The 25,584-nt window shown below is 45.1% G+C and overlaps 1 protein-coding gene across 1 annotated transcript in view; it reads left to right on the plus strand.

Annotated features, from left to right (window-relative positions):
• Positions 1–25,584, plus strand: part of LOC110534850 (serine/threonine-protein kinase 32A) — a 99,784-nt gene that overhangs the window by 50,610 nt on the left and 23,590 nt on the right. The window contains exons 6-11 of the mRNA XM_036934555.1: positions 9,521–9,558; positions 17,405–17,494; positions 18,198–18,301; positions 19,014–19,130; positions 19,702–19,827; positions 21,596–21,781. Of these exons, the coding sequence (XP_036790450.1) occupies positions 9,521–9,558; positions 17,405–17,494; positions 18,198–18,301; positions 19,014–19,130; positions 19,702–19,827; positions 21,596–21,781 (661 nt within the window). The remainder of the gene's footprint in view (positions 1–9,520; positions 9,559–17,404; positions 17,495–18,197; positions 18,302–19,013; positions 19,131–19,701; positions 19,828–21,595; positions 21,782–25,584) is intronic.

The raw sequence follows: 25,584 nt of genomic DNA on the forward strand, positions 1-25,584 counted from the left end.
GGTTACCCTTCTCATCCTGATAGCTGGTGTAATGAGATCATTAGATCCAGGTAATAGGTTGTTGGACTAGTCAAGCGAGAGAAAAGCCAGGCGGATCAGGTGCACTGCCCTTCAACCCCACCCTTCCAGAATCACTAATGAGCCTCACTCAGGACGGGAAGGACACAACAAAGGTCCATCCCAAATGGCATAGGGATGAGCATTTAACATGTTTTGACTGATAACAATTCCTAATTTATCATAACCATTATGAATAACAATTCCTAATGTATCATCCATTACAGATAACAAATCCTAATTGCTCAGTTGCCTCATAAATATTCAGTCAATAAAAAAACAAGCCCAATTTAAGATGAATTTATTCAAACCATAATATCAACTGGTTATTATATCGTGGAACACAATCTTCAAAAAAGCAGTATCCTCAGAAGTTGTGCTTGCTTGTGGCTGTTCAATTGCATAACCTTGTTTTGTTAATTTAGCAGACAAGATGCTTATACTGAACACAAATAATATAAACGCAACCTGCAGGGACTAGGAGACTAGTCAGGATTGAGGGAAAGGTGAAGGGAGCACAGAGATCCTTGATGAAAATCTGCTCCAGAGCGCTCAGGACCTCAGACTGGAGTGAAGGTTCACCTTCCAACAGGACGACAACCCTAAGCACACAGCCAAGAAAACGCAGGAGTGACTTCAGGACAAGTCTCTGAAATTTCTTGAGTGGCCTAGCCAGAGCCCGGACTTGAACCCAATCGAACATCTCTGGAGGTACCTGAAAATAGCTGTGTAGCGATGCTCCCCATCCAACTTGACAGAGCTTGAGAGGATCTGCAGAGAAGATTGGGAAAACTCCCCAAATAAAGGTGTGCCAAGCTTGTAGCGTCAGACCCAAGAAGACTCGAGGTTGTAATCGCTGCCAAAGATGCTTCAACAAAGTACTGAGTAAAGGGTCTGAATACTTATGTAAATGATATATTTATTTTATTTTTACATACAGTGTATATATAAATTAGCAAACATTTCTAAAAACGTGTTTTTGCTTCGTCATTATGGGGTATTGTGTTTAGATTGATGAGGATAATTCATTTTTAAAATGCATTTTAGAATAATGCTGTAACATGACAAAGTGTGGAAAAGTGTGAATACTTTTCGAATGCACTGTAGTATCAATCAATGGGAATATACACTATATATGTCGATACATCGGGCCCTTGAATAGTCCCTCAGCCAGCTGTCTGTCGATACATCGGGCCCTTGAATTGTCCCTCAGCCAGCTGGCTGTCGATACATCAGGCCCTTGAATAGTTCCTCAGCCAGCTGGCTGTCGATACATCAGGCCCTTGAATAGTCCCTCAGCCAACTGGCTGTCGATACATCAGGCCCTTGAATAGTCCCTCAGTCAACTGGCTGTCGATACATCAGGCCCTTGAATAGGCTCTCAGTCAACTGGCTGTCGATACATCAGGCCCTTGAATAGTCCCTCAACTAGCTGGCTGTCGATACATCAGGCCCTTGAGTAGTCCCTCAGCCAACTGGCTGTCGATACATCAGGCCCTTGAATAGTCCCTCAGCCAGCTGGCTGTCGATACATCAGGCCATCTGTTTCTCATCTCTAATTGCTGGAATATTACAGTATTACAGAATATTACAGTCCTAATGAATTTGTAGTGCGAGATGAGGGCCCAGTGTGCAGCTGTCACATTGAAAATATGGAAATTAATTAAGCTTGTCAGCACATGCTATTACAATTCCCAGGGAGAGGGGACTGACCAGTTTAGATGATTGGGATTAGGCTTCTAGCTACACCAGTAATGAGTGGGCAGACACAGGACAACAACACTGAAAGAGAGGGACTCAATTTGGGTCTAAACTATTCTGGTCCCAGATCCGCGTGTGCTTTATTTAAATCCTCTCACTGTCGTTGTCATTCAGTATCTGCCATCATACCTACTGATCTGGGACCAGGCTCACCAGAACACGAGAATTGTTTAACTCCAGCACATGCTATCATCACAAATATTCTACTGATATAAGTCTATGAACGAGGAGCACGGCCAAGGTAATTGCCTGGGCAGAGAGCGAATTATAGCATGAAATTCACAGGACCACCTATGTGCACATGCGAAGATAACATTTTTAATGGGCCTAATAATTAGTGGACAAACATGCAGGTACCCTAATTTCTGAAATGGTTGGTTTGACAATAAATTAAAAGGTAAAACAAAAAAACACAGTTAAATTACATTTAAAGACGTCATTTAACTGGTTGACGCTACCCATCCCGGTAGCGGGATAATTGTCAACAGCAATCGCTGAATAGCATAGCGCCACAGTCAAATAATATTACAAAAAAATATTAATATTTATGAAATCACAAGTGCAATATAGGAAAAAACAGCTTAGCCTTTTGTTAATCCACCTGTCATCTCAGATTTTGAAATTATGCTTTACAGCGAAAGCAATCCAAGTGTTTGTGTAAGTTTATCGATAGCATAACATAACATTATGTACACTAAGCATTAAGTAGCTAGGTCACGAAAATCAGAAAAGCAATCAAAAAAATGGTTTACCTTTGATGATCTTCAGATGTTTTCACTCACGAGACTCCCAGTTACACAACAAATGTTCCTTTTGTTCCATAAAGGTTATTTTTATACCCAAAATACCGACGTTTGTTTGTCGCGTTATGTTCAGAAATCCACAGGAAAGAGCGGTCACGACAATGCAGACGTATATTCCAAATAATATCCATAAAGTCCACAGAAACATGTCAAACGTTTTTTAATAATCAATCCTCATGTTGTTTTTAAAATATATAGTCGATAATATATCAACCGAGTGAGTAGGTTTTTCAATAACAGCGGGAGGAACAATGGCGGCTTTACTCAGTTGCGCAAAAACTCACTCTGAGAGCCCCCACCTGTCCACTTACGCAATGTGATCCTTCACGCTCATTTTTCAAAATAAAAGCCTGAAACTATGTCTAAAGACTGGTGACACCTTAGGGAAGCCATAGAAAAAGGAATATTCTTAATATCCCTTTAAATGGAGGATAGGCATGCATAGGAACAGAGAGGTTTCAAAATAAGAGGCACTTCCTGATTGGATTTTCCTCAGGCTATCGCCTGCAATATCAGTTCTGTTATACTCACAGACAATATTATTTTGGGTTTGGAAACTTTAGAGTGTTTTCTATCCTAATCTGATAATTATATGCATATTCTAGTTTCTGGGGCTGAGAAATAGGCAGTTTCAAATGGGTACGTTTTTTAGCCAAAAATGAAAATACTGCCCCCTACACGCAAAAGGTTAACGCTCAGTATTTGTATTACCTTTAATTAGGCATGAACACAACCATCTTATTGTCAAACAAATCCCTTAAACAATGTGGCTACCTGCACGTTTGTCCACTAATTCTAGCATCCATTAATAGTGTAATGACATTCGGCGATTGTCATTGCGTTTACACTCTTGAAGCCTGAATTAATTGATACATCTTGCTGACAAAACAACCAATTTTGTAGAAAGAAAAGTTGGGACACCTGAAAATGGGCTGAGATATGGGACTGTCCCGGGATGACAAATGCAGCCACATAGACAACTTTCTTTGGACCATGACGCAGAGGTGGGGGTGTTCGTTTCCTCTGGAATAAGCTTTTACTTGACTATTTACCACTGTAGCAATGCACATTTTAAACAAATATGAGAAGGGTTAAATTCCTAAGTTTGACTTTGTCGCACTCATGTGTCATTCGGGGGTTCTGAGACCCCCCTGGGCCCCCAATAATTCATACTCTGTGACTGGGTAATTTTTGTCAGACAGCGCTCTGGGCTTTCATCCTAGAAATACGCAGGCAGGGTGCTTGTTATTCATCTGAATAGAAAATGCAGAACAATAAACGGTGGGTTTTTAGAGAACAGGTGATAAAACCCCAGTGTTTGCACATCTAGAAAAGGCCGTTGTCTGGGTGACAGCAGGGCTGTGTCGTGACTGGCTCTGGCTCTCACAGTCACACCTATAATCATCAGCAGGCTGTTGAGTGGCGCTGCAGCATCCCCTGTCCTGTTGCTCCACAATGGCTGCCATGGCCTTTAAAGATAAAATACCTTTCCATCTGCCTCCTTTGAGGGAAATGTCAGCTAATTAAGCACAACACAACTGACCTTTTTAACCCCCATCCGGGCTCTGGGCTGTACACTGATGCCCCTGTAATGAGGGTGGTGCCAGCCACCCTACCCCACCCACCTGCTGCAGCAGGCACCCTTTGATATGCTAATCAACCCTGTCCACTGATAGGAGCCTCATTAGTTCTGACTGCCCTAAGGTTCATGGACATGATCCCCCCTGACAGGTGCTGCTGCTACTAGCCTGCTGTTTGATCTAGACTCTAGACGTTCAGCTGATCCAGTGTTATGATGATCATACAGTAATGTACTGTATGTTGTCAGCTGTCTTCTAGGCCCTGGACACATATGGCCAGATGTGATATGTCAAAGTTCAGTTAGAGGGTGCTTATATTTGTCCTGTTTAACACATGTGCAGTGTGGTATGAAATGGACATGTGCTTTTTGCATATCCTACTCCTCCTGAGACACCATGAGAGAGTGGGGTCACAGCATGGGATCAGCTAATTAGGGTTAAGTGCCTTGCTCAAGGGCAGATTTGTACCTAGTCAGCTCGGACTCCATCTCAAATATTTTTGGTTACTGGCCCAATGCTCTAACCACCAGGCCGCTGTATATTGCATGAGAGTTGTTATTCAGCGAGTGAGATGACTATCCAAGGTTGGATGTCCTCCATTCAAATCAAAAATCATATCAAACTTTATTTGTCACATGCGCTGAATACAACAAGTCTACAAGTGTAGACCATACCGTGAAATGACTTACTTACAAGCCCTTAACCACCAGTGCAGTTCAAGAAGAGTGAAGAAAGTATTTACCAAATAAACAAATAAATGTTTTACCAAGTAAAACATTTCAAATAATAAAATGTTACACAATAACATAACTTTAACGAGGCTATATACGGCACCTTGTCAGTGTGCGGGGGTACAGGTTAGTTGAGGTAATTTGTACATGTAGGTAGGGGTGAAGTGACTACGCATAGATAATAAACAGCGAGTAGCAGCAGTGTACAAAACAAATGGAGGGGGTCAATGTAATAGTCCGGTGACTATTTGATTAATTGTTCAGCATTCTTATGGCTTATGGAAGCTGTTAAGGAGCCTTTTGGTCCTAGCCTTGGCGCTCCGGTACCACTTGCCGTGTGGTAGCAGAGAACACAGTCTAGGACTTGTGTGACTGGAGTCTTTGACAATTTTATGGCTTTCCTCTGACATCGCCTATTATAAAGGTCCTGGATGGCAGGAAGCTTGGCCCCAGTGATGTACTGGGCCATACGCATTACCCTCTGTAGCACCTTACAGTCAGATGCCGAGACGTTGCCATACCAGGCAGTGATGCAACCTGTCAGGATACTCTCCATGGTGCAGCTGTATAACTTTTTGAGGATCTGGGGACCCATGCCAAATCTTTTCAGTCTCCTGAGAGGAAAAGGTTTTGTTGTGCCCCCTTCACTACTGTTTTGGTGTGTTTGGACCATGATAGTTTGTTGGTGATGTGGACACTAAGGAACATGAAACTCTCGACCCGCTCCACTTCAGCCCAGCTGATGTTAATGGTCGGACTGTTTGGCCTGCCTTTTCCTGTAGTCCATGATCAGCTCCTTTGTCTTGCTCACATTGAGGGAGAGGTTGTTATCCTGGCACCACACTGCCAGGTCTCTGACCTCCTCCCTATAGGCTGTCTCATAATGTTAGCGGTGGTGCCATGTTTGGCCAAGCAGTCGTCGGTGAACAGGGAGTACAGAAGTGAACTAAGTACACACCCCTGAGGGGCCCCAGTGTTGAGGATCAGCGTGGCAGACATGTTGTTCCCTACCCTTACCAGCAGGGGCCGGCCCGTCAGGAAGTCCAGTATCTAGTTGCAGAGGGAGGTGTTTAGTCCCAGGGTCCTTAGCTTAGTGATGAGCTTCGTGGGCACTATGGTGTTGAACGCTGAGCTGTAGTCAATTAACAGCATTTTCACATAGGTGTTCCTTTTGTCCAGATGGGAAAGGGCAGTGTGGATTGTGATTGAGATTGTGTCATCTGTGGATCTGTTGGGGCAGTATGCAAACTGGAGTGGGTCTAGGGTATATGGGAGGATGCTGTTTATGTGAGCCATGACTAGCCTTTCAAATCACTTCATGATACCCTAGACCCACTCCAGTTTGTGCTGCGGAGCGGTAATCATTTTGGCAGGTTACCTTCGCTTCCTTGGCCACAGGGGCTATGGTTGTCTGCTTGAAACATGGAGGTATTACAGACTCAGTCAGGGAGAGGTTGAAAATGTCAGTGAAGACACTTGCCAGTTGGACCAAGTATGCTTTGAGTACACATCCTGGTAATCCATCTGGCCCCGCGGCTTTGTGAAATTTGACCTGTTTAAAGGTCTTGCTCACATCGGCTACCGAGAGCATTATCACACAGTCATCCAGAACAGCTGGTGCTCTCGTGCATGCTTCAGTGTTGCTTATCTCAAAGCGAGCATAAAACGCATTTAGCTCGTCTGGTGGGCTCGCGTCACTGGGCAGCTCGCATCTGGGTTTCCCTTTGTAGTCCGTAATAGTTTTCAAGCCCTGCCACATCCGACAAGCGTCAGAGCCGGTGTAGAAGGATTCAATCTAAATCCTGTACTGACGATTTGCTTTCTTTAGCTTTCTTTAGCTCAATGCGGAATTTGCCTTGAATCCATGGCTTCTGGTTGGGATATGTACGTACTCACTGTGAGGACGACGTCCTCGATGCACTTATTGATGAAGCCGATGACTGAGGTGGTATACTCCTCAATGCCATTGGATGAATCCTGGAACATATTCCAGTCTGTGCTAGCAAAACAGTCCTGTACCGTAGCATCCGCGTCATCTGACCTCTTCCATATTGAGCAAGTCACTGGCACGCCCTGCTTTAGTTTTTGCTTGTAAGCATGAATTAGGAGGATAGAATTATGGTCAGATTTGCCAAATGGAGGGCGGAGGAGAGCTTTATATGCATCTCTGTGTGTGGAGTAAAGGAGGTCCAGAGTTTTTTCCCTCTGGTTGCGCATGTGACATGCTGGTAAATATTTTGTAAAACTGATTTAAGTTTGCCTGCATTAATGTCCCTGGCCACTGGTAGCGCCGCTTCTGGGTAAGCATTTTTTTGTTTGCTTATGGCCTTATAGAGTTGGTTGAGTGCGGTCTTAGTGCCAGCATTGGTCTGTGGTGGTAAATAGATGGCCACGTATAATATAGATGAGAACTCTTGGTAGATAGTTTGGGCTACAGCTTATCAGAAGGTACTCTACCTCAGGCGAGCAATACCTAAAGACTTCTTTAATTTTAGACATTGCGCACCAGCTGTTATTGACAAAAAACACACACTCCACCCCTCGTCTTACCAGACATAGCTTCTCTGTTCTGCTGGTGAATGGAAAATCCCTTCAGCTCTATATTATCCGTGTCGTCGTTCAGCCACGACTCGGTGAAACATAAGATATTACAGTTGTTAATGTACCATTAGAAGGATAATCGTAATCGTAGGTCATCAATTTTATTTTCCAATGACTGCATGTTAGCAAGTAGAATGGATGGCAGTGGGAGTTTACTCACTCGCCTACGAATTCTCCGAAGGCAGCCCGATCTGCGTCATCTTTTCCTTTTCTGCACGCAAATGACGGGGATCTGGGCCTGTTCCCGGGAGAGCAGTAGATCCTTCTCGTCAGACTCGTTAAAGGAATAAGCCTCTTCCAGTTCGTGGTGAGTAAGCGCTGTTCTGATGTCCAGAAGTTATTTTCGGTCGTAAGAGACGGTAGCAGCAACATTATGTACAAAATAAGTTTAAAAAATAAGTTACAAACAAAATAGCACAATTGGTTAGGAGCATGTAAAACTTCAGCCATCCTCTTCTGTGCATCTTATTAATCTTATTGCAGTCCTTTCAGGGTAATTGAGAAAATGAAGTGGGCCTACTGTGTTTGATCAGAAGGACCATTTTGATCAGCTTTGTGAAAATGAGAACTGAGGCAAAGCAGGCTTCCCTAACGAAATGAGAAAAAGTCTACATCACATTTGATTATCATACGATGGAGCAAAAACACGGTAGAGTTGTTCTTTGAAGTGGTTCTCTCTTAAGTCTGTGTGATCTGTCGCCACTGCGGTTCTCATACAAAAAGGTCTAATCTGGTCCACACTTGTCCCTCTGCACAGGTTGCTAAGGTGTGCCCATGGTCTTACCTGCTGGTTCTTACACACACACACACACGCACGCACGCACGCACGCACACACACACACACACACACACACACACACACACACACACACACACACACACACACACACCTGCTGCACAACACCCCTCTGTTTCACACACCCCACCTTGTCCCATTGCTCAAAGTAAATAAGTAATTGTCCAGTGAATGATGGGTTGGCTGGAAATCAGTGTAGACACAGACCCATGCACCAAAAATATAAAGTGTGCCTTTTTTTTGGCCTGGCTAGCCTTCCCCTTCTGACTGACAGACTGTCCTCTCGACTGGGCTGAAGAATCAGGCCCTATTCTTCACCTTCTGACTGACAGACTGTCCTCTGGACTGGGCTGGAGAATCAGGCCCTATCCTTCCCCTTCTGACTGACTGGCTGACAGACTGTCCTCTGGACCAGGCTGGAGAATCAGGCCCTATCCTTCCCCTTCTGACTGACAGACTGTCCTCTGGACCAGGCTGGAGAATCAGGCCCTATCCTTCCCCTTCTGACTGACAGACTGTCCTCTGGACCAGGCTGGAGAATCAGGCCCTATCCTTCCCCTTCTGACTGACAGACTGTCCTGTGGACCAGGCTGGAGAATCAGGCCCTATCCTTCCCCTTCTGACTGACAGACTGTCCTCTGAACTGGGCTGGGTAATCAGGCCCACGGAATGAGGTTGCGTTCCAAATGGCACCCTACTCCGTCCATGTAGAGTGCACTACAGAGCCCTATCATCAACAGTAGTGCACTAAAGGGAATAGCAAGCTATTTGGGACTTAAACTGTGTTTGGCTGGAAAAGCACACTTCCTGTCAGTCCAATTTAAAGACACAGGGGCATTATTGGTTGTAATAATACTGTGTTCGACACACTGTACATTTCTGTGTGTGTAGCTTATGGGTTGATATTGTTCTTTTTTGGCAAGGCCTCCCTTTAACTAAGGACGGAACTTGACATGACATTGAGTTTTGTGTTGTTTTTTTCCTCCAATGTCCCAGTGAAGAGAGACTGTAGTGATTGTCAGCATCGTCATGGGGATGGGGCTGGTCAGTGACCCTAATGATGCTGTGTTTCTCTCTCTCTCTCTCTCTCTCTCTCTGTGTGTGTGTGTGTGTGTGTGTGTGTGTGTGTGTGTGTGTGTGTGTGTGTGTGTGTGTGTGTGTGCGCGTGCGTGTGTGTGTGTGAATTTCCAGAGACATCAAACCTGACAACATTCTGCTGGACGAACACGGTAAGACGGCTACAGTTTACATAACGTTGTGTTTGACTTTGAAACATCGGAACGTAAGGGACGTGTTATTCTGATTTGTGTCGTAAATGTGTCACATCTACAGTTTACATAAGTTGAATGTGAAACATGGGACAAGTTATGTGTGAGGGAGAGAAGGGAGGCACGGAAGCGGAGCTAAAGCCTCAGCATCATCATCCCACAGTAAAATGTGGTGTGTTTTTCCATCAATGCTGTGTAAGGAATGACCTCCACTGAATTATTGAAAGATGAGTTTAGCTTTTAGCGGTGGCGCTAACATTATGCAGCCACAAATAGTGCATACACACACACACAACACACACACACACACACACACACACACACACACACACACACACACACACACACACACACACACTAACAGGTGCTGTCAGAGAAACAAAGCAGAAGCTGTCCAGGCAGAAAGTGTAAACTGTGTAATCATTCATCAGTATTCTGAAGGGGAGGAATATTAATGCACTGAATGTTATGAACCACTGCTCCACACACACACACACACACCGTTCCACACACACACACCGTTCCACACACACTCACACACACACACACACACACACACACACACACACACACACACACACACACACACACTAACAGGTGCTGTCAGAGAAACAAAGCAGAAGCTGTCCAGGCAGAAAGTGTAAACTGTGTAATCATTCATCAGTATTCTGAAGGGGAGGAATATTAATGCACTGAATGTTATGAACCACTGCTCCACACACACACACACACACCGTTCCACACACACACACCGTTCCACACACACTCACACACACACACACACACACACACACACACACACACACACACACACACACACACACACACACACACACACACACACACAAACACCGTTCCACACACACACACACACACGCTTACTCACATAAAAATACACACTATCTCTCTCTCTCTATCTATTTGAACCTCCTATTAAGCCCTTGGAGGGTATTGGGCAGCTGGTCAGGGGCCGGGGGGTTGGGCCGGAAGGTTATGGCATGGCTTTCCTTCTGGCACCACAACTGTGCCTGTAAATAAACAGGAAGAGAGAGAGAGAGGGAGTGGAGGAGACAAAAAAGAAAGAGCAAGAGAGAGAAAGAAACTGAGATAGAGAGAGAGAAACTGAGATAGAGAGAGAGAAACTGAGATAGAGAGAGAGAGAAACTGAGATAGAGAGAGAGATAAACTGAGATAGAGAGAGAGATAAACTGAGATAGAGACAGAGAGAAACTGAGATAGAGAGAGAGATAAACTGAGATAGAGAGAGAGAAACTGAGATAGAGAGAGAAACTGAGATAGAGAGAGAGAAACTGAGATAGAGAGAGATAAACTGAGATAGAGACAGAGAGAAACTGAGATAGAGAGAGAGATAAACTGAGATAGAGAGAGAGATAAACTGAGATAGAGAGAGAGAAACTGAGATAGAGAGAGAGATAAACTGAGATAGAGAGAGAGATAAACTGAGATAGAGAGAGAGATAAACTGAGATAGAGAGAGAAACTGAGATAGAGAGAGAGAGAAACTGAGATAGAGAGAGAGATAAACTGAGATAGAGAGAGAGATAAACTGAGATAGAGAGAGAGATAAACTGAGATAGAGAGAGAGAAACTGAGAAAGAGAGAGAGAGAAACTGAGATAGAGAGAGAGATAAACTGAGATAGAGAGAGAGATACACTGAGATAGAGACAGAGAGAAACTGAGATAGAGAGAGAGATAAACTGAGATAGAGAGAGAGAAACTGAGATAGAGAGAGAAACTGAGATAGAGAGAGAGAAACTGAGATAGAGAGAGATAAACTGAGATAGAGACAGAGAGAAACTGAGATAGAGAGAGAGATAAACTGAGATAGAGAGAGAGATAAACTGAGATAGAGAGAGAGAAACTGAGATAGAGAGAGATAAACTGAGATAGAGAGAGAGATAAACTGAGATAGAGAGAGAGATAAACTGAGATAGAGAGAGAGAAACTGAGATAGAGAGAGAGAGAAACTGAGATAGAGAGAGAGATAAACTGAGATAGAGAGAGATAAACTGAGATAGAGAGAGAGAAACTGAGATAGAGAGAGAAACTGAGATAGAGAGAGAGATAAACTGAGATAGAGACAGAGAGAAACTGAGATAGAGAGAGAGATAAACTGAGATAGAGAGAGAAATAAACTGAGATAGAGAGAAACTGAGATAGAGAGAGAGAAACTGAGATAGAGAGAGATAAACTGAGATAGAGAGAGAGATAAACTGAGATAGAGAGAGAGATAAACTGTGATAGAGAGAGAGAAACTGAGATAGAGAGAGAGAAACTGAGATAGAGAGAGATAAACTGAGATAGAGAGAGAGATAAACTGAGATAGAGAGAGAGATAAAGTGAGATAGAGAGAGAGAAACTGAGATAGAGAGAGAGAAACTGAGATAGAGAGAGAAACTGAGATAGAGAGAGAGATAAACTGAGATAGAGAGAGAGATAAACTGAGATAGAGAGAGATAAACAGATATGGAGAGAGAAACTGGGATATATGGAGAGAGAAACTGAGATATATGGAGAGAGAAACTGAGATATATGGAGAGAGAAACTGAGATATATGGAGAGAGAAACTGAGATATATGGAGAGAGAAACTGAGGTAGAGAGAAACTGAGATATATGGAGAAAGAAACTGAGAGAGAGAGAAAGACTGAGATAGAGATAATAAAGAGAAATAGAGCCTGTCTCTCGCTTTGTCTCAGTCATTTGACCCTCAGGACCTGAGATGTTATTCACCTCAATGTTATTTATTTATCCTGCTCTGCCAGTGCTCTTTATCCAGACATTACCGGCTCCTGTCCCTTGATCATAGCCTGCCAACAAGATGTCTGATATGTATCTTCAGGACCCACTCCACAGATCTGTTCTCCTGGAACACAATTTCCCTTTACACAGGAGCCCAGCCAAGCTCAGCCTGTGTTTTACTATCAAATCAAATCACATGTTATTTGTCACATGCACCGAATATAACAGGTGTAGACTTTACAGTGAAATGTTTATACTTACAAGCCCTTAACCAACAGGACTACCTAGACGTTTAATGTATCCAGACTGAACTTTGAAACATATCACTGGTCAAAGGGCATCCCCAGGAGGAAGTTATGCAGGGTTTTCAAAGATCACTGATTCCTAGAAGAGTGTACCAATCTTTACACCCTGTGCCCCTAACCAATGGGAATAGCATTTATTTCAGCAAAATAATTAAGTCACGCACAGGGACGATGGAGATGCTAAATGTCAAGACCTCAGGCTGTGTCATTGAGCTGAGGGAGATAGTTGTCTGGGCTACTCTGCTGGATCTTTGCTCCCAGGCGTGTGTGATCCTGAAGGCCTTTCCCACTCAGACAAAAACAGACAAACACAAAGTGTGTTCGTTCAAGTGAGGGAGCACACTTACAAACCACATGCAATCACTCACTCACACACACACACACACACACACACACACACACACACACACACACACACACACACACACACACACACACACACACACACCTGTCATACACTATAGTGAAGTTAAGGACACAGCAGAATCACACAATATATTTCCACCTCCTCATTGCCTAAGGCTGCATAGGGTCCACAGCAAAGAGAAACCATGAGAGAACCAGGTAAAACTCACTGTCATCACTGTCATAGTTGGTCAACATTTTGTGATAAACACATACACACACACACACACACACACAAACACACACAGAGGGAGAGAGAGAGCCCATGGAATCCTATTTTCCTCTCCTGGAAGAGAGTATTATCATGAATGAATCCACATTGGGCATCACTACAATCTAGTATACTGGTTTTGGAATACGCCAGAGGGGTTGGTATACACCAGAGGGGTTGGTATACACCAGAGGGGTCGGTATACAACAGAGGGGTTGGTATACACCAGAGGGGTTGTTATACGCCAGAGGGGTTAGTTGGTATACACCAGAGGGGTTGGTATACACCAGAGGGGTTGGTATACACCAGAGGGGTTAGTTGGTATACACCAGAGGGGTTGGTATACACCAGAGGGGTTAGTTGGTATACACCAGAGGGGTTGGTATACACCAGAGGGGTTGGTATACACCAGAGGGGTTTGTTGGTATACACCAGAGGGGTTGGTATACACCAGAGGGGTTAGTTGGTATACACCAGAGGGGTTGGTATACACCAGAGGGGTTAGTTGGTATACACCAGAGGGGTTGGTATACACCAGAGGGGTTGGTATACACCAGAGGGGTTAGTTGGTATACACCAGAGGGGTTGGTATACACCAGAGGGGTTTAGTTGGTATACAACAGAGGGGTTGGTATACACCAGAGGGGTTGGTATACACCAGAGGGGTTGGTATACACCAGAGGGGTTAGTTGGTATACACCAGAGGGGTTGGTATACACCAGAGGGGTTTAGTTGGTATACAACAGAGGGGTTGGTATACACCAGAGGGGTTGGTATACGCCAGAGGGGTTAGTTGGTATACACCAGAGGGGTTTAGTTGGTATACAACAGAGGGGTTGGTATACACCAGAGGGGTTGGTATACACCAGAGGGGTTAGTTGGTATACACCAGAGGGGTTAGTTGGTATACACCAGAGGGGTTGGTATACACCAGAGGGGTTAGTTGGTATACACCAGAGGGGTTGGTATACACCAGAGGGGTTAGTTGGTATACACCAGAGGGGTTGGTATACACCAGAGGGGTTGGTATACACCAGAGGGGTTGGTATACGCCAGAGGGGTTGGTATACACCAGAGGGGTTGGTATACACCAGAGGGGTTGGTATACAACAGAGGGGTTGGTATACAACAGAGGGTTTGGTATACAACAGAGGGATTGGTATACACCAGAGGGGTTGGTATACACCAGAAGGGTTGGTATACACCAGAGGGGTTGGTATACACCAGAGGGGGTTAGTTGGTATACACCAGAGGGGGTTAGTTGGTATACACCAGAGGGGTTGGTATACACCAGAGGGGTTAGTTGGTATACACCAGAGGGGGTTAGTTGGTATACACCAGAGGGGTTGGTATACACCAGAGGGGTTAGTTGGTATACACCAGAGGGGTCGGTATACACCAGAGGGGGTTAGTTGGTATACACCAGAGGGGTTGGTATACACCAGAGGGGTTAGTTGGTATACACCAGAGGGGTTAGTTGGTATACACCAGAGGGGTTGGTATACACCAGCGGGGTTAGTTGGTATACACCAGAGGGGTTAGTTGGTATACACCAGAGAGGTTAGTTGGTATACACCAGAGGGGTTGGTATACACCAGCGGGGTTAGTTGGTATACACCTGAGGGGTTGGTATACACCAGAGGGGTTAGTTGGTATACACCAGAGGGGTTGGTATACACCAGAGGGGTTAGTTGGTATACACCAGAGGGGTTGGTATACACCAGAGGGGTTGGTATACAACAGAGGGGTTGGTATACAACAGAGGGTTTGGTATACAACAGAGGGGTTGGTATACACCAGAGGGGTTGGTATACACCAGAGGGGTTGGTATACACCAGAAGGGTTGGTATACACCAGAGGGGTTGGTATACACCAGTGGGGGTTAGTTGGTATACACCAGAGGGGTTGGTATACACCAGAGGGGTTAGTTGGTATACACCAGAGGTGTCGGTATACACCAGAGGGGGTTAGTTGGTATACACCAGAGGGGTTGGTATACACCAGCGGGGTTAGTTGGTATACACCAGAGGGGTTAGTTGGTATACACCAGAGGGGTTGGTATACACCAGAAGGGTTGGTATACACCAGAAGGGTTGGTATACACCAGAGGGGTTGGTATACACCAGAGGGGTTAGTTGGTATACACCTGAGGGGTTGGTATACACCAGAGGGGTTGGTATACACCAGAGGGGTTGGTATACACCAGAGGGGTTGGTATACACCAGAGGGGGTTAGTTGGTATACACCAGAGGGGTTGGTATACACCAGAGGGGTAAGTTGGTATACACCAGAGGGGTTGGTATACGCCAGAGGGGTTGGTATACACCAGAAGGGTTGGTATACACCAGAAGGGTTGGTATACACCAGAGGGGTTGGTATACACCAGAGGGGTTAGTTGGTATACACCTGAGGGGTTGGTATACACCAGAGGGGTTGGTATACACCAGAGGGGTTGGTATACACCAGAGGGGTTGGTATACACCAGAGGGGGTTAGTTGGTATACACCAGAGGGGTTGGTATACACCAGAGGGGTAAGTTGGTATACACCAGAGGGGTTGGTATACGCCAGAGGGGTTGGTATACACCAGAGGGGGTTAGTTGGTATACACCAGAGGGGTTGGTATACACCAGAGGGGTAAGTTGGTATACACCAGAGGGGTTAGTTGGTATACACCAGAGGGGTTGGTATACACCAGAGGGGTTAGTTGCTATACACCTGAGGTGTTGGTATACACCAGAGGGGTCGGTATACACCAGAGGGGTTGGTATACACCAGAGGGGTTGGTATACACCAGAGGGGTAAGTTGGTATACACCAGAGGGGTTAGTTGGTATACACCAGAGGGGTTGGTATACACCAGAGGGGTTAGTTGCTATACACCTGAGGTGTTGGTATACACCAGAGGGGTCGGTATACACCAGAGGGGTTGGTATACACCAAGGGGTTTAGTTGGTATACACCAGAGGGGTTAGTTGGTATACACCAGAGGGGTTGGTATACACCAAGGGGTTTAGTTGGTATACACCAGAGGCCAGGATCAAACAGCAGCAATGGGTTATAGGAACAGCACTGGAGCCCAAAACACACAAAGCACTCACTGCCCATGGTCTGTCTGGTGCTGCTGCCCTGAATCTGTCAGAACTACAGAGAATAGAAAGAATAAGGTGGGGGGAGAGAAATGGAAAGAGTGAGAGTGAGAGAGAGAGAGAGCGAGAGAGAGAGAGAGAGAGACAAGGGTGTGAGACAATGACAAAAAAAAGAGAGTTGTCAGCCTTTTGTTCTGACTCCTCTATTTTAAACGTAACCTTTATTTAACTAGGCGAGTCGGTTAAGAACAAATTCTTATTTTCAATGACAGCCTACCGGGGAACAGTGGGTTAACTGCCTTGTTCAGGGGCAGAACGACACATTTTTACCTTGTCAGCTCAGGGATTCGATCCCAACACTCTAACCACTACGATACCTGCCGCTCTATTATCTATAAGGAACAGTGTCTTGTGTTCAGGATCACCCTGACCAGTCCAGCTCTGGTCTAAACATATTTGCATTCACAGCATCATGCTGGGCATCTGTATCATGCTGGGCATCTGTGCATTTGTGTGTGTGTGGGGGGGGGGGGACACACACCCATCAACCAAAACATTTCTTTGCTGAATAAAACACACACACACACGCTAATAAAGTTCAGTCACTGTGTATAGCAAAAGCTTCAGGTCACACACACACACACACACACACACACACACACACACACACACACACACAGCAAGGTGAGCCGATGACTTTGGCAGCACTGAGGCTGCTATTCCCTCTGCAACCTGCTGGATCCACACCGTTTCACCCCCCAAAAAATCATTATCACACAGCATCAGTGTCCACATTATGAATGCAGCCAGAATGAACTTTGGGTTCGAACACACAGAATGCCCTATTAATAAATGCCTGAATCACTCAGGCTCCCATCCAGCAAAATAGGCCAAGGTACAGACAGTTTTAGTAGCTTGATACCTGTATGCTACCTTAATGAGGCTGCCTATAAACCTTGTTTCAAATCAATTGTAACTGAGAATATCGAATAGAACTTCTCCCCCCCCCCCCCCCCCCCCCCGGTTTCTGTTCAACAGGACATTGTCACCTGACAGACTTCAACATCGCTGCCATCGTCAAAGACGATCTAAGAGCCACATCTATCGCAGGGACAAAACCATACATGGGTAAATAACTACACTAACTTATACCACTGAGCTAATGGAATGATGACACAGCTCAGTACTGCATCTTTCTAGTTCCAGAGGAACTATATCTACCTCCCTTCCAATGTGATGCTCATGTTCCTTAGATGTTCTTCTTCTCAGACAGGATCAATATTGTTCCTTCTGCTCTGGGGGTTTCGATGCAAAGTAATAGAATTACAGACGGATTAGAATTTGGAGTTCATTGACCCTGGGTCCTCGGCGACCGGTGAGTCTCGTCCAACATGATTAAGAGGCGTGACTGATGGACCAGTTAAGTGGGACTGACGCAGAGAAAGCAGGAGGAAACAGATGAGATATAGGCTGGAGGGATGGAGGAGGAGAGGATGTTTAAAAATGACTCTTGACCGTTTGGGTCCAGATGATCTATAATTCAATATTTCATATTCCAAGTTTTCAGAGAGTGGGGCTCTCCAGGAAGATGAATGTAGTTGTCTGAAGGACCTGAGTCCTATTTACAGGGTGGGCTTCGAAGTGCTCAGTTCTATGGCAGTTTTATGTAAGCTGTTAGTAGCAGTTTTGATGGGTTCCATTTCAAAGTTTGTTTTATCAGTACTACCACTAATTCAGTCTCCAGCCTTGTTGTGTAATAATAACAGCTGCTTGGCCTCTCTCTCTCTCTCTCTCTCTCCCTCCCTCCGTCTCTCCCCTCCTCCCTCCCCAGCCCCGGAGCTGTTTCAGCCACACGAGGGGACACATCCTGGCTACTCCTTCTCTGTGGACTGGTGGTCTCTGGGTGTCACTGCCTACGAGCTGCTGCGAGGACAGGTACAGAAACACAGTTCAGCACATCCCGGCCTGTGAATAACGCATCCTAAAACCTACAATACATGATTTTCCTGCTCCTAGAATAGCCCTTTAAGTAAGAGAAGAAGGGACTGTAACAACGCCTTTCTCTCTGAGCCCGCCCTTGAGGCGACCCCTTAATATAACCATGGAAATAAAATACCCGTCTGGCCCAGCTTCACTGTTCAGATGGGGGTGTGATTACCCTAGCCTGGTCCTAGGTCCATTTGTGTTGTTTTGCCAACAGATCAGGGACCAGGCTATGGTTACCCTGGTGCATTTATTTAGTTAAGAGAGGAAAAGACAGGTAGGGGAGGGACTACCACTAAGCCCCTGCTGGGTACATGACAGGATCAGGCTGTATAGCAGCCCCATCACCCCAGCTCTCCTCAGGCCCTGCTGTGCTTGACTATCAGTGGCAGCGAGCCCTGGTGTCCCTTAAGCACCACACATCAATCACCGTCACAGCCCCACCCATCATCTATCCAAAACACAGGAAAATGGTCTCTCCCCTGAGAGAGAGAGAACAACATAAGGCTGATCTGCTCTGGTCTACTACTAGACCTGGAAACCCACATTTAGACTTTTCTCTTCAGGCAGTTTGATGGACTTCTGCATGTATATCTGTATGTATGAGGACCCGGTGACCTCGACAACCTCTGTGGGATAATAATGCTACGTCCTGGTCCTCCAGAGGCCGTACATCATGCGTTCCAGCATGCCGGCCAATGAGATCCTCCAGATGTTCCACAAGGTCAACCCCAGCTACCCCATGGCCTGGTCTCTGGAGATCAAGTCTCTGCTCAGAAAGGTACAGAAAGATCTACAGACTTACTATAGGTGCCTGGTGACCTTAAATTTAACCCCTACATTCCCTGAATGAATCATACATTGTTATTATACTGTATCTTATTGAAAATTGGCGACCTCTGGACCAAGACCTTGTTTACTTGAACTAGAGTTATATTTGACCCCTATATTCCTTGAATGACTAATATTGTTATTACATGCTATGCTGATTGATTTGTGGGTCATAGATGGCATCTCCTTTGGTTATAATAGTAAACCTACAAGGCTACTGTCAATGATCAGATTCTATGTTGGTCATTCTTCACTGCAGTCATACTGTTGCATAGCTCAGTGCTCACATAGCCTACCACCACACCCCTCATCTACATTCCTGTGGTGCATGTGGTGTGTGTCAGATGTGCTTGCTTTAAAGCTTAGAAATGTTCCTCTCCCCAACTCCTGTCCTCTCCTCTTCCTCCTGTTTCTTCTTCCTGTCCTCTCCTCTTTCTCCTGCTCCTCATCCTCCTGTAATCTCCTCGGCCTCCTGCTACTCCTCTTCTCCTCCTCCTGCACCTCCTCTTACTCTTCTCCAGTTGCTGTGTATTGACGTGCACCAGCGAGTGTCCTGCCTGGCTGAGCTACAGGAACTGGACCTGCTGTCTGACGTCAACTGGGACTCCGTGCTCAACAAACAGCTTCCCCCCGGCTTCATCCCCAACGTGAGTCAGACCACAACAACGCTCCCACAACGCTCCCACAACGCTCCCACAGCCCAGACAGACAAGCACGTCCAGACGGCCCCCTGCTGGTCTGAGAAGGCTGTTACTGGTCATTAGAGCTCAAGTCTCCCACACGCACACACACTGCCTCAGCACCTCCTCAGGTGTTAGGGAGCAAGTGTTTGACAGGCAGGTAAAATTATGCATGCAAGGTAGTGGCGTCATCAGATGCCATGCAGGAGGTCAAGCTGTTCTGTTGGCATGGTAACATTTGGTGCCAGGGAGCGGAGCATCTTCTGCTTCAAACATTGATTCAAGAAGACTACTTTCAAGTCAGTCTCTATCAGGTTCAGACTGATAATAACACTAGCGTCAGTCATCGGTTAAAGATGCATTATAAAGGTGTTGTTTCATTTCAGCCAATAGTTTTGAAAGTAGTGCTCAAGAGCCAAAACGGGTCCCCTGAAAAATAGTCCACAATTGTGTATAACGTCATCCATTTCGTATGATATGTTACGTCCTGCATGATCTCGGTTAACCCTGAAGTAAAATTTTGCGTAATTTGGTCAGCTGCGTAATTCAATTCTGAGCCTATACATGTTAGAAATTGAGAGTTCCAGCATTTTGCCAAGTCTCCACCCTTGCAAAAGGAAAGCCAAAGCCCCCCCTTGTGGGCACACGTGCGAAGCACTCGAAGCAAAGCAGTTTAAGTACCGCCTTCGCCCAATCCTGATACATCCATAAAGCAGTCAGTCAAACCCAAAGACCAGAACTACTGCAGCTCGTTATCTCACACATCCCATTCAGTCCTGGGAGATTCATTGGCCTACACACAGTAACTTCAATTCGTACAATATGTTACAATATCTTTTTAAGTGCATAAAATCCTGTTCCATCTCTTTAACAATACATCTGTTAGGAGAACGTTAGTAGCTGGAAATGGAAGGATCTGATTCCCTATAATGATGTCTGATTATAGAGTGAATTCCCTGTAATGATGTCTGATTATAGAGTGAATTCCCTGTAATGATGTCTGATTATAGAGTGAATTCCCTGTAATGATGTCTGATTATAGAGTGAATTCCCTGTAATGATGTCTGATTATAGAGTGAATTCCCTGTAATGATGTCTGATTATAGAGTGAATTCCCTATAATGGTGTCTGATTATAGAGTGAATTCCCTATAATGGTGTCTGATTATAGAGTGAATTCCCTGTAATGATGTCTGATTATAGAGTGAATTCCCTATAATGATGTCTGATTATAGAGTGAATTCCCTGTAATGATGTCTGATTATAGAGTGAATTCCCTGTAATGATGTCTGATTATAGAGTGAATTCCCTGTAATGATGTCTGATTATAGAGTGAATTCCCTGTAATGATGTCTGATTATAGAGTGAATTCCCTGTAATGATGTCTGATTATAGAGTGAATTCCCTGTAATGATGTCTGATTATAGAGTGAATTCCCTGTAATGATGTCTGATTATAGAGTGAATTCCCTGTAATGATGTCTGATTATAGAGTGAATTCCCTGTAATGATGTCTGATTATAGAGTGAATTCCCTGTAATGATGTCTGATTATAGAGTGAATTCCCTGTAATGATGTCTGATTATAGAGTGAATTCCCTGTAATGATGTCTGATTATAGAGTGAAATCCCTGTGGTCACTACATTGGGCCAGTCAGGAGAGATGGGGAGGGTCGATGGACTGAATGGACAGCCTCTCTCTCCAGAATAAAAGCTTCATCCTCTGTTCCTCTTCCAGAGGCGGAGGCTCAACTGCGACCCCACCTTTGAGTTGGAGGAGATGATTCTGGAGTCTAAACCGCTGCACAAGAAGAAGAAGAGACTAGCCAGGAAGACCAGAGAGCAGGGTTCTGACGGGTCCCCCCAGGTAAAGCCTCCCCTAACAACAAACACATGCCTCTCAATGGTTCCATCCATTCCACAGGTCACCATCTGTGTGTCCATTTGGCTCGGCGGCAGGTGATAAGTAGCCTTTTAGTTTGACCAGAGTGGCGTAATGAAAGAAGCACATCTGTGTGTCCATTTGGCTCGGCGGCAGGTGATAAGTAGCCTTTTAGTTTGACCAGAGTGGCGTAATGAAAGAAGCACATTTGTCATCCGAGTAAATTACCAACGTGGACGTTCCGTGCATGAGGGAGAAGAAGAATGCAATCACTCTCTTTCTCTATTTTCTTTTTTCTCTTGTTCACTCTCTCACATAAATCAGACATGTCCTCTGGGTGTTTACACAAAGGTTAATTTGATCCCCCAGTAAAAGAGGCCTGATGGTGGGGGTGAAACACACACACACACACACACACACACACACACACACACACACACACATGGTTAATAAAAAGAGCTGGAAAGGTTGGCATCAGTGATTTCATTAAAGGTGGGCATTCATCAAGCGTCCTCCTCCGTTTATGGGCAGCAGTGCTGCTCTTTACTGGACAGGCCTGGCCGCTGCTAATGATGCCACTGGTTCTGGTTCACTACAACACTACTGTGTGGATGCTCTATCAGACGTGATAGACAGTCCAACAACCAGTCAGCATGATCTTCTACTCCTGTCCTGTCCCTCCTCTTCTCTCTCCTCTCTCCTTTTTTTCTCTCCTCCCTCCTTTCTCTCTCCTCCCTCTTCTTGTCTCTCTCTCCCTCCTTTTATTTCTTATTCTTATCCATATTTGTTTTAACTGCATTGTTGGTTAGGGGCTTGTAAGTAAGCATTTCACTGTAAGGTTTACACCTGTTCTATTCGACGCATGTGACTAATACAATTTGATTTGATTTGATTTGATTTCTCTTTCCTCCCTCCTTTCTCTCTCTCCCCTACTTTCTCTCTCCTCACTCCTCCCTCCTCTTATCTCTCATCCCTCCTCTTATCTCTCTCCTCTTTCTTTCTTCCTTCCTTTCTCTCTCCTCTCTCCTCCCTCCTTTCTCTCCTCCCTATTTTCTCTCTCCTCCCACCTCCTTTCTCCCTCCTCTCTCTTCCCTTCTTTCTCTCTCCTCCCTCCTCCTTTCTCTCTCATCCCTCCTCCCTCTCTCTCCTTCCTCCTTTCTCCCTACTCTCTCTTCCCTCCTTTCTCTCTCTCCCTCCTCCTTTCTCCCTCCTCTCTCTTCCCTCCCTACTCTCTCTTCCTTCCTTTCTCTCTCTCCCTCCTCCTTTCTCTCTCTCCCTCCTCCTTTCTCCCTCCTCTCTTTTCCCTCCCCCCTCTCTCTTCCCTCCTTTCTCTCTCTCCCTCCTCCTTTCTCTCTCTCCCTCCTCCTTTCTCTCTCTCCCTCCTCCTTTCTCCCTCCTCTCTCTTCCCTCTCTCCTCTCTCTTCCTTCCTTTCTCTCTCTCCCTCCTCCTTTCTCTCTCTCCCTCCTCCTTTCTCCCTCCTCTCTTTTCCCTCCCCCCTCTCTCTTCCCTCCTTTCTCTCTCTCCCTCCTCCTTTCTCTCTCCCTCCTCCTTTCTCTCTCTCCCTCCTCCTTTATCCCTCTTCTCTTTTTCCTCTCTCCTCTCTCTTCCCTCCTTTCTCTCTCTCCCTCCTCCTTTCTCTCGCTCCCTCCTCCTTTCTCTCTCGCCCTCCTTTTTCTCTCTACCTCCTTTTTCTCTCTCCCTCCAACTTTCTCTCTCCTCCCTCCTCCTTTTATCTCTACTCTCTACTCTCCCTTATTTATTCAGTACCTGAGGACTGTCTCTGTTGCCATCCCAGTGTGAGTGAGTGAGTTACAACAGCCTTTAATGGGCTTTTAAATGTTGTTTACCCAAGAAGAGGTGCCCATGAATTCACATGAGGGGAGGGACTGTTTTGGCTAAACAGGAGCTACTTAACGCATCACATGTCTAGAGTCGATGTGGGCGCACAAGTCTTGTGCGCCATTAGCAATAATAAGCCAGGCCTGGCCCCGAATTGAGTCATGTTTTATGAAAGCTGACAACTGTTATGGTGAAGCCCAAGTGGATCTCAGCATGGTTAATCTTGCAGTGCTTCAGAAAGACACAATGCAGACTGTTCTTCACTGGGTTCATGGCTTAAAGAGTGTGCTGGACAAATCTGGAAAAATAGAAGCATGAATGACCCTTACGGAAAAACCACATGAATTTCACGTGATCACGTGTTTCACATTTGATCTTGTGGTCACGTGATTTTATGTCACATTAATGTGATAATATTTTACTGTACAAGGCATAATTAATTGTATATTAATTTAATTTAAACAATCATGATTCCCTGCAGGTTTTGTCTTGTTCCCGGTTTGTTAAAGGGACGTCCCCAAGAAAGATTTTTAAACGTTGTGCCTTGGTCCCCTGGAGGTTTTTGTCTAGTTGCGGTGAAAATACAGTAAATCTAAAACATGTTACTGTATTTTTACAGCTAAATAAAGGTGTTAATGTTAAGGAACAGTATGCTGCTGTATGGTGATACATTTTCAAATCAAATCAAATCCAATTTTATTTGTCACATACACATGGTTAGCAGATGTTAATGCGAGTGTGGCGAAATGCTTGTGCTTCTAGTTTCCAACAATGCAGTAATAACCAACGAGTAATCTAACCTAACAATTCCACAACTACTACCTTATACACACAAGTGTAAAGGGATGAAGAATATGTACATAAAGATATATGAATGAGTGATGGTACAGAACGGCATAGGCAAGATGCAGTAGATGGTATAGAGTACAGTATATACATATGAGATGAGTAATGTTGGGTATGTAAACATTATATTAAGTGGCATTGTTTAAAGTGGCTAGTGATACATTTTTACATCAATTCCCATCAATTTCCATTATTAAAGTGGCTGGAGTTGAGTCAGTATGTTGGCAGCAGCCACGCAATGTTAGTGGTGGCTGTTTAACAGTCTGATGGCCTTGAGATAGAAGCTGTCTCTGCTTTAATGCACCTGTACTGACCTCGCCTTCTGGATGATAGCGGGGTGAACAGGCAGTGGCTCGGGTGGTTGTTGTTCTTGATGATCTTTATGGCCTTCCTGTGACATCGGGTGGTGTAGGTGTCCTGGAGGGCAGGTAGTTTGCCCCCAGTGATGCGTTGTGCAGACCTCTACCCTCTGGAGAGCCTTACGGTTGTGGTCGGAGCAGTTGCAGTTGATTTCTTGGGACTCAACATCACTTGGGCCATGTAAGATGGCGCCGGAGAAGAAGGCAGATGTTTTACGTGCCCCCACCGATTGTGTTTTTTTGTTTGTTTATTTGCGTTGTTTGTAACTTATTTTTTTACTTATTTTGTACATAATTTTGCCGCTACCGTCTCTTAGGACCCGAAAATAACTTATAGACATCAGGACTGCGATTACTCACCACGGACTAGCAGCATCCACACTGAACTAAACATGAGTAGAGCTGCCGCTTTCAAGGTGCGGAACTCTAACCCGGAAGCTTCTAAGATATCCCGCTATGCAAATAACACTGAAACATGCATGAGAGCACCAGCTTTACCAGAAGACAGTGTGATCACGCTCTCCGCAGCCGATGTGAGTAAGACCTTTAAACAGGTCAACATTCGCATGGCCGCAGGGCTAGACGGATTACCAGGAAGTGTACTGTGAGCATGCGCTGACCATCTGGCAAGTGTCTTCACTGACATTTTCAACGTCTCCCTGTCTGAGTCTGTAATACCAACATGTTTAAAGCAGACCACCACAATGCCTATGATCAAGAACACTAAGGTAACCTGCCTAAATGACGACCGACCCGTAGCACTCATGTCTGTAGCCATGAAGTGCTTTGAAAGGCTGGTC

Source organism: Oncorhynchus mykiss, chromosome 10, assembly GCF_013265735.2.
Source record: "Oncorhynchus mykiss isolate Arlee chromosome 10, USDA_OmykA_1.1, whole genome shotgun sequence".
NCBI lineage: Eukaryota > Metazoa > Chordata > Actinopteri > Salmoniformes > Salmonidae > Oncorhynchus > Oncorhynchus mykiss.